The 10410-nt window shown below is 48.1% G+C and overlaps 1 protein-coding gene across 1 annotated transcript; it reads left to right on the forward strand.

The window, feature by feature from the left end:
- Positions 1–3: 3 nt before the first annotated feature.
- GPR157 (G protein-coupled receptor 157) lies at positions 4–9721 on the forward strand (the record flags this gene model as incomplete). Its single annotated transcript, XM_010016989.1, has 4 exons — positions 4–204; positions 6323–6536; positions 8881–9075; positions 9500–9721. Coding segments are annotated over 4 exons (832 nt in total), but the record flags the coding sequence as incomplete, so codon positions are not given.
- Between the last annotated feature and the right edge of the window lie 689 nt (positions 9722–10410).

Genomic DNA, 10410 nt, shown 5'->3' on the forward strand with positions numbered 1-10410 from the left:
CCTCTCGGCTCTCTCGTACTTCTATGGGGTGCTACAGGACTTCGACAGGACCTCGTGGGACTGCGTGCTCCAGGGTGCCCTGTCCACCTTCTCCAACACCAGCTCCTTCTTCTGGACCATGGCCATTGCTCTCTACCTCTACATCACCATTGTGAGGGGCTCGCCCACCGGCACACGCTTACTCTGCTGCTTCCATGTCATGAGGTGGGTGCTGTCCCCATGAGGGTGCGAGGTGTGGACCCCACACCTCTGTGCACCCTCTGTGGTGAAGCGCTTGGTTGGATGCTTACGTCACCTGCTCTTCACTTAAGGATAATCTGCCCCTCTCAAGTTCCCTATAAACAGGGGGGTTGCTGTCTTATAACCAGCCCTGCTTACTTCCCCCTCCCCAGGTAAAGAAATGAGATGTAGAAAAGCTAAAAGTCTTTTGCTTAAGGTCACATAGAATAATCCCTGGCAAGGTAGAGCCACTCTGAAAATCCTGGCTTCTGCTTTCCCTCCACAATCTGCTCTCACATCCGAGAAATAGTATCACAAAACTTGTGTTTGCAGTACCTGCCTGCTGCTGCCAGAATTCCCGTGTCTGACTCTGGTTCCTGGGATCCCGACTTCCCAGTGCCAGCCTGGTCTGTTGATCCTCCCTCTTTCCCCAGGCAGGTTGCTGTAATTCAATACACATAGTAGGAGTACGTAGTCTGCAAGGCAGGAAAGCACGCTGAAGGTTGTTTTGGCGTGTTTGAAGGCGAGGCAAACCAGACCACAGTGCAGCTTTATGTCTCGGTTTCTGCTCTTCAGCAAGCTGTTTTTTCCACATCGTGTTTAGTAAAAGCTTTCATTATGCAATTGGAGCTTGGGGAATCATGTGCTACCTCCACGCTGAGCAAAACAGTGATCCTTTAGTCCTCCGGGCTGCCAAGCTTCTGCAAGAAATAGGGAGAGGAATGATCTAAGGAAAAAACAATCAGGGCAAGTGCTGAGTTTTCTTTGGTTTCTTAGACAAATATTTGTCTGCTTTTATTTTCACACAGCATCAGGTGGGAGTCCAGGTAAAGGTGGACCAGAAAAAGGCATTACGCCTAAATGTGAATCAGGGAGGAGCCTGATTCCTGCCCTACCTGTTCTACTTACTGCTTGACAGCGAGGTCTGTGTGTGAGGTGCCTGCACATCTGGGAACACCAGCCTATTGGCAGTGAAGCTGAAATAAGATGCAGAGAGACGGTGGCATTTGTTAGATTATTTCAAGAGGATAGAGATGCGCTGTAGGAATTATGGAGAGGATGGAGGGCCTGTAAAGAACCACATTTTGCTTAAGGAACAGGAAAAAGGAGTCTGGGTTCTTTGTGGGAATGCTGTCTACAGGCTCCATCAAAGAGTTGATTCAAATCTGGCCTGGTTGTGATTTTCCTGTCTGCTAATCACTTGTGTGGCCTTTGTCTGTGCTTTAACTTCTCCATCTGGTTTAATGCTTCTCAGCCTCATCATCTACAATGTGCGGAAAGAAATGGGCACGTTCACTGGAATCATGTTGGCTGTAGTCTGTGCACTCTTAAAGCTGGGAGATTGCTCCAACGCTACAAGAGAGAGGAAGGAAGTGTTCACACTGAACTTCCTCTGGGTCAGTTTGCTAGGCTTATTCTCAGGTCCTTGCAGTAAAAATAAAATGCCATCTTCTGCTCTTGATATTGATCAGCTTCACTTGCTCTGTTTAAAGGGAATTGTAGATAGTGCTCATCGAAGCCTTGTTGCTTCGTGGTTCTTCGTAACTGACTCCCATTCTGTGCAGAGCCAGTGTTTAAAGCTGCTTCTTGCTCTACGATCTGTATGAAGAGGCAGAGAAAACAAGTGAGGACCTGTTCTCTGCCCATCCCCTTGTGACACATCTTTCTTCTTTCCTTCTCTGTACTTTAATCATTACTTGAGAACTCAATCATAAAACCAAATTCTGGACATGATGCTTGGAGATGCCTCCTTGCACTTTCCAGTGCTTCAAAGTCCTTCTGGCTACCTGGGGTGCTCTTAGCCTAAAAATCTTCTAGTACCATGTGGACAGGAGCTACTGTAACTGATCTGAAAAGATTCTAGCACATGCATTCATGGCAGTAGGTAGGTGAGACCTGTCTGGGGCAACAGGAAAGGTGGCAAAGGGCAGATGATTTAAGGATTTGAAGGAAAGTTCCCCGTGTTTTGCCTAAGCATGTACCTGGGATTCCCCTCCCTTGCTTCATAGGTTGCTGATGTTGTTATGCAGCGACCATTGTGTGAAGAGTCATTCCAAGACACTTCTGGAAGGGATTCAAGGCAGGATGGAGTGACATGCATGTTTCCTATTCTTCACAAGCAGTTACTCATGAGGGACAAGTGTTGGTAAAGATGAATACTCTTTTAGTGTTGAGTATAACCGGAGACTGTTCTTTAGCCAAGTGGAGCAACTAAATATATGTTGGAAGTGAGTACCTGAAGCTTTCTTTTTAGGGAAATTAGGATGTCACACTGGATCAGACCTGCCAAGCAGGTTTGTTCCAGTTTGATTCATGTGGTAACACATCTACATAGTCCATTGCTGGAGTAGAGAGCTGCAGGCTCTGTTTTGGCTTTAAACTTATTGAGCTCAGATGAGCTTTGAAAACAAACTCAGAGTCAGCTTTGGAAATATTTATGTAGTTGTAAGGTGTAAGTGCTGGTGTCCAGGGCCCCAATTTCCAGGCTCCTTCACTGGCTCTGGATTCCCAAATATCAAGTAGCATTTAGTTGGCTAATGTCATCTTTGCTGTGAGAGCTGCTGTTCCGAAGTCAGGGTGAGGATGCACCAGCACCCACCTTGGGGTTGTTTCTTGCTTTGTTTTTGATAGCACTTGCTGCCAGCCTCTGAAGTATTTGCGTTTCAAGATCAGGCTATGCAGGTGCTTACTTAAATATTTTACTAGACCGAAATAGAAATATGTGTGCTTATATACACGTTTATAACCATGCATGTCCATGGAGTACTTGGAGATCCTTTCATGTTCTACTGTACATCTGAGTCCTCAGGGCACTGCCTCATGCATGGCTGTGATCATGCCAGTGCTGACTTTCAGAACTGGACTTAGAACTGAACAAGTCCCTACCTGTGAAATTTGCTGTGGCTTTATTTAGCTTCTAACAGCTCGTTGGTCTAGGCCAACCAAAGGGTGAGCAACTGACTGCTGGTGCCTTAGGTTTTCAGTTCTTGCCTGCTTCTCTGGGAGGATTCTCTGCTTGGGACCAGGAAGGTAGTATTTTGGTGCTGCAAACCGTTTAATGGTTAGGGGTCAAAAATTACCTTGGAGCAGCTTTGGTCTGGAGCTCTGCTCACAATGTGCACTCCAAGCTCTTTCCTGAAACTGGCTGCTTGATCCAGAAGACTGGTTTTTGTCTCTTTACAGGGTAGAAATTCCCATCCTAGAAGGAGTTGCCTTCAGGCTGCCTGGTAGGATGGATGGCTTCTGTCCAACCTGTGCGGGCAGGTGACAGCAAATCTTCCCTGGGTGTAAGAGCCTCTGAGGGGAAGAAAATAGAGCAGCTGAGCAGCATAAATCAAAATGTGCTATTAAGCAACCTGACCCAGGCAAGAAAGCCAACACAACTTGAGCTGTATGCTGCTATAGTTTAAGGGTCCTTGTCTTGCCTTGTCTAAATGCATCATTGGTGTTAATAGAATCATTTAAGTTGGAAAAGACCCACCAGTAACAGTGTGGAAAGTTAGGCTGGGTTGCGTGTCTTTTCATTAATAGATTGCTGGGGGCCGTATTAGGGACATAAGTACTGTTGTACCTGCCTTAGAGATGGGATTGCCAGCATCTTTACAGCGGTAGTACTTCTTTCCCACACTGACTGTGGTTAGATCCAAAGGTGCTTTTCAGAGGCCCAGCCTACACAATTGCACTGCCTTTGGGGCTCTGAGTAGAATTTCTGCCTGTTTGTGTTGTCTTGGATGCTTTTTATCCCAGTCTTTACATATGCCTTGGGTCTAAAATATGCTGATCCTTCTGCTCCTCTGTTCTTGTTGATGGGTATAAAGCATCGGTATTTCCCAGCCTTTGGGAATCTGTCGTTTAGGGGTTCTCAAGAACACTCAAATCACTAGTCTCAGTTCTCTTTTCCAGTCTTTTAAAATAGAGCTGAAGAACTTCACTGAAATGCCTGACTAGTTTCTAGCTTCTAACTTTGAGTTTGTCATCCTGTGTCCTTTGTGTTAGTTGTGCCATCTGATCCCAATACACTGCTTCAGTGCAAATTAGCCTGATGGTTGGCAGATTTCTTCCACATCCTTCCTTTTACTGGCTAGATTATTGAAGAGTTCAAGTCTCTTGCCTAGTGGTCTGTTATTTCCTACTGCAGCCTCTCTCATTGTGCCTGTTCATACTTACACTGTTCTCTTTTATATCCAGTAATTTGACCTGGTTTTATCTTCTCATATAATTCTCTCAGTTTCAGGTTGCTGTGGAGATCATTATGTAGGCAAATTAGTTTCTTAATACACTTCCTTTTTCTTGGTGCTGGCCTCACTTGTGCTTGTGTTGCCTTAATATGGTTTCTTTAAGGAAGTGCCAGTTCTCTTGAACTCTTTTAGTGGTCAGTTCTTCCAAGAGCACTGAAATGTGGATGTCTTTGCATTTGTGCTGCTTGTTTCCAGGCAAATCACCACTTTTTACCAAGATGAGTCTTGTGTTGTGCAGGAGCTTCCATGGGGGTGATGTTCGGAATGTTCGCAGAAAGGCTGCTCTGATAATAGCACGGGGAGGGCTTCCTGCACCAGAACTGTCCTTAAATAACAGCACTGGCTTGGATTAGCACTGGCTGTTCTGAACTGAACCCTGAAACAAAATGTTCCAAACATGCTAAAAGGGTGACTCTGTTGGGGTTTTTTTACAGCATTATATTTGTATTTCAGGGGGGTTTATGACTAGGTGAATCCAGACATTATTTAAGAGTAGGAAATGGGGTAGTTTTGAAACCTCTCATGGGATTATCTGTGATTTTTCAGTTGGGCTGTGGAATTTCAGATAACCTGGTCTAGGCAACTGCTCTTTGCCTACATAGCCTGCTGCATTGAGGCTGGGTTTAGGAGGAAGATCCTTTTCATGCAGCTGCTCCAGGCTGTCAGTGGAATCCAAGTGTGAACCAGGAAGGTAATGGGAGCAACACAGTAATGGCTTTGTTTTCTTTGCATCTGGAGAGACCCCGAGGGTTGTGCTGGAAGCTCAGTGAGCACTTTGTGAGGCATTTGTGTCACTTGTGAAGAAATATCCCTTGTCCCACTTAAAGCTCCACAGAACCTTCCCTGGGGATGAACACGGGGAAGGGCCGGTGATGCATCCAGCCGAATGCAGGGCAGTGTTGCAGGTGTGGGGTAATTGGTGATTGTACATCACAGGCCTGTGAAGTCCTGGCCATGAAGAGCACCCAGGGAAGGGCTGAGTGTTTTTACATCTGGGCTCCCGGGATTTTTCAGCTGGGTTTTTGTGGGCAGCCCAAGCTGCCGAGTGGTTTAGTTCATGTATGTCACCAGTTAGTTTTCTTCTGAATGCTTCCCTATATTTGCTTCTGCTGTCAAGAGAGAAGCCAAAGACAAAACACAGCTCCAAATAATGTGGGCACGGCTCCTCTTTGCTTTCTTAGCTTCTTGCTAAGTGTTCTTCCTTGGGAAGAAACCTGCCCTTTGGCCTTCAGAAATTATCCTTTTGCTCCCAAAATATTAACTACAGCCCCATTTAAAAACCAAACCCCACTAATGGAATTGAGAAGGGGATTTCTTTGTGTGCTGATTCTTTGTGTTAAGTCTCACTTAGGAATCAGAGTGTGGGATTTGGTTTCTTGTGGTCTGAAAGCTCTGTATCAGCCGGCTTGCTCACGAATGGATGGATCCTACAGGATGGTCCCATTGTAGGATGCTCTGCCCTTGTCACATCCTCGATCTCACCTGTATCCAGGAGAGAATGGGAGAAGGGGAGTAGGTGGGATGTGTCTGTTCACCTTGCTGGACCCTGACTGCTCGCTGTGCATGCCAGGTTCCAGTTCAGAGTGTGGCACATCATTATCCATCTGTTCTTCAGGACTGGGGATCCAAGTTCCTCGAGTGGATCCCTAAGGAAGCGGATTTACAGTCCACACATATGCTGTCAAATACCTGCTTCTCAGCCTCTTCCCTTTGGCGTGATGCAGGAGTGCTGATGTTCTGGAATAAGTATTGGCATCCTGTCTGATGAGGAACCCCTTGGTCCATCATCTGCTTTCTCTGAGGTGTGGAGGGACTAAAGTGAGTATGTTCCTGGCTTAACCTTGCTCTTCATGTTCCTTGCTCAGCTGGGGAATCCCCCTTGGCATCACGGTGGCGGCTGTTGCCCTGAAGAAGATTGGCTACGATGCCTCCAATGTTTCTGTGGGCTGGTGCTGGGTCAACTTGGATGCAGAGGATCGAGTCTTGTGGATGTTGCTGACAGGGAAGGTGTGGGAGATACTGGCCTATGTGACTTTGCCTGTGCTCTACCTCCTCATCAAGAAGCATATTAATAGAGCGGTGAGTATTTTCCTGCTTTCAGCTTGCTCTTTGCTTCTATCCTCCCATGCTCTGAAGATCTCACTTCCTATTTAGCAGCTCCACAGGCAGGAATTGCTTCATGCACCACTGAAATGCATCCTGTGGGAGAAGCAGCACACCTGATTGAGCAGCCTCCAGCAGCGCTGCAGAGACTTAGCACAAGAATGTAAAAGCCTTTGGAAAACTTACAGGGGTTATGGAGTGTACCTGAGTGAAATGTAAGCACTGGAACAGATGTGAGGGACAAAATTCAGCTCTAATCAGTCTTCCAGTTCCACATGTACCAACCCTAATATTGGTATATGGGTGTATCTAACCTCAGTCAGTTTAGGATTTCTAATGATAGTTTGAAGGTTTTAATACCTGTTTTGTACTAGCAGCATAAAGCTCCATGTGGGAATGTGGGCACTATATAGCACCATATGCACATACAGTACAGGAAGACACCCTGTCTTAGGAGAGTTTCAGAATCCAGAGGCTTATTTGCTGCTCTGTGAACACAGAGAATCCAGGCATGTAGGACAACATTAGAGAAGTCTAGGTTGATGGTGGCAGGAGGAAATACATCCAGAGATTGCTTTGTCTTTAAGCTGTATTAGGGGAAAAAGCCCCCCCCCATCTGGATGGGTGTCCTGGGGAATGCTGCCCCTGCAAACCTGCTTGCTGTGCTGCAGCCATAGGGATAAACACGAGCCGGAAGGGTCCTGGAAAGGGGCACTGGGAAGGGTTTGCTTGTGCCTGTCACCACCTGACACACATCAGCCGGGACACGGTGTTCCAGAGCTGTCCAAGATAGCAGCGTGACCCCAGGGAAACCTGACCTGCACCTGGCCGGGCTCAGCCTCCTGCTCTGCCAGGGATTCCATCGCACCCGGCTCTGCCTTCGCTGCTCCAGCCGTGGCCCTCTCACATGGTGCTGAGCACAGGCAGCTCTCTAATAACAGGGGGTTGAGGGCTGGAGCGGCAGCACACGGGGCTTCCCGAGTGGAGCATCTCGCTTACAGATGGGTTGGTTGGAAAGGACCTTAAAGCTGATCCAGTCCCAATCCTCTGCCACTGGCACCGACACCTTCCCCTAGAGCAGGTTGCTCCAAGCCCCTGTGTCCGACCTGCCCTTGAATCATCAGCCTGGGCTATTCTCATCACTAAGGATTCTGCCTGCTCATTGAGTCTCTTTACTCCCCCTTGCAAGGAAGTGCAGTAGACAACCAGGGCTGCGTTTGGGCTGTGTGAATAGCTGAAGTGGGGTTTGCAGTAGTGGCTCCTGCAGAGTCAGAGGCAGGAGAAATTATGGCAATAGCTGTCATGGGGGACACGTGCAGGGTGTGTGCCAGAGGCTTTCCAAATGGAAAAGACTGTATAGGAGTGGATGGGAAGCTGCACCAAAAGCCCTCAGGGGGTTTGATTCAGGTCACTGAATCACTGCAGTGTTGTTGTACAGCTCTGTTCTGGAGGAAGTAAGGTGTCAGGGTTGGGAGTACTGGAGTGGAGGAGAACACTGTGCATCAGCGTGGTGTATGCTCTGTAGCTCTGGTGGTAGGGGGAATAGTTTTCTGCAGGTCCGCTATGCTGAGATTTCATCTCTTCACCCACATTAACACCCTGATATTCAGCATCATGCATCCCAGCAGCTGCTCTCTGTGCTGTGCTGACCTGCTCTCCCCATCCAGGAGACTGAGAGCATCCAGTGGTTTCTACCATAGGAAGGTCTCATGGGCCTCACACCTCCAGCCACACTGATCCAGCCCACAGATCCCTGCATGCCATGGTACAGAGCTTTGCTGGCTTGGCCAAACCTGTGGAAGCCCATCGCTGACAGTATATGGTCAGAAATCAGGTAGCAGGTTCTACACAAACATAATGAAGGACTGGTTCACATGGGCATAAATTCCTTGTGGAACTTGCTGGCTGTGGGGAAGACTCAGTAGTTTGGGATGGATGAGCCAGACTTCTCCCCAAATATATTTATACATCTATATCTCTATATTGCTGGCCCAGAAAAAACTATTTTCTGGAGAACCACATAATTTCTTACACAGTTATAACCTGGTTTCTTGGCAACTCCGTAGTGATGTTTGTTAATATAAAGCTTTAGTGGGATTCTGATAAGGGCCGGATATCCTTTGTTTGCCACTCTTTGGCTTCAGCAGGACATTAGCAAGGGCAGAATGTGGCTGAAGACTGGTGCTCATAAGCATGTCCCTGTTAACCTCCCATGAGATGCAGAGATTGAGTTTGCTTTGGAAAAGGTCCCTGGAGCTGAATGTCCAACGTGTATAGCTTCTTGTTCACGTTTTTGTCTCTCTCCCACCCTCCATGGAAGCACGCAGCTCTCTCAGAGTATCGCCCCATTCTCTCAAGAGCACCTGCATTTCAGCCCCAGACTTCCATAGCAGATAAGAAGTTGATTCTCATCCCTGTCATCTTTATCATCCTCCGCATCTGGAGCACTGTGCGATTCGTTCTGACCCTCTGTAACTCCCCTGCAGTGCAAAATTCAGTCCTGGTTGTCCTGCATGTAAGTATTTGCCAGGAAATGTATTGGAAGGAGGATCTGGGAGGGAGATAAGGCTTTGCTGCTCTTAATATCGTTTTTAGAGGCAGGATGCAGCACGACCTGGCTGCTGCTGTCGGCAAGCGCTGGTCGGGATGCTCAGCAACAGCTATTTCAGCAGCATCTAGTGGCTACAGACAGTCACTGCAGCAGGAGTGCTGGGAGATGCTGGTAGGAAGAGCAGGCTCAGACCAAGAGACGCTGGGTGTCCATCCTTCAGCAGGGGCTGTAGAACCCCCAGCACCCAACTCTGGGTGCAGAGTTGATCTTTCTGAACCTGTTCTTCTCGCTTAGGTGGAAGTTGCTGTCAGTTGGGCAGTGCGGTAGCGGGGCTGACACCACGTTTGCTCAGGAACAGCGCTGGTTAATTCCCTTCTTGCCCTTGCAGGGAATTGGTAACACATTCCAAGGAGGTGCCAACTGCATCATGTTTGTCCTCTGCACACGGGTGGTCCGGACTCGGCTCCTTTCCTACATTTGCTGTTGCCACTATGAGGAGTTGGATTGGCCTTTGCGACGATCAAGCAGCAACTGGCAGCCCTCAGAGCCCCCCAAGAACAAGGAGGTGCCAGGCCCTGAGCAGACCAAACCCCTGCTCTCCAGCACCTGAGCCTGGGCTGCCCGAGTCTTGGTGCTGACTTCTTCTTTCTTGGTAAAAACCTCGTGTGAGTCTTCCCTCCTGCCCTGCCTGGTGATATGCGGGGAGGGGAGCAGCCATCAGTAAGCACTTGCAGAGAGGCAGGTTTTTGCTCTGGGGTTCCCTGACTCCCCAGCAGTTCCCCATCATGCTCCTTTGGGGTGAAACCATTTATAGAACTGATCCACCCCCTTCCCTGTGAGCTGGGGCAGTGCCTGTTACACAAGCCTGTAAAATGAGGAAATAGGCTGCAGTGCTGTCTGGCCCAAGAGGGCAGGACACCAGTGACAAGAGGAGGAATTAGTGGCTCGTTGTGATGTAAAATACCAGCACACATGCATTCCCTCAGTGCTACACAGCCCAGTGTTCCTCGTAAGGTAATGCAAACCCTGCTGCTGGGCACCATGGAAAAACCAGAGGGTGAGGGATTCATCCAAGACTATGTAGAAAATCTGGAAGGGCAAAAACTTGACAGCAGCTCTCCATCATTTCAGGTACAAGGCAGGACACTGATGTCCTTGCATTGGTGTAGGTGTGTAAGCACACAACGGATTCTTGTCCTTCTGGACTGCAACGTCCCCCCCGCAAAAAGGGTATTTTAAATGAATTGACAGTTCTTTTTCATTTGTACAGCAAGTTCTTGCAACAAGAACAGGAGATTC

The sequence above is a fragment of the Nestor notabilis genome, unplaced genomic scaffold (assembly GCF_000696875.1).
Source record: "Nestor notabilis isolate BGI_N333 unplaced genomic scaffold, ASM69687v1 scaffold23656, whole genome shotgun sequence".
Classification (NCBI taxonomy): domain Eukaryota; kingdom Metazoa; phylum Chordata; class Aves; order Psittaciformes; family Psittacidae; genus Nestor; species Nestor notabilis.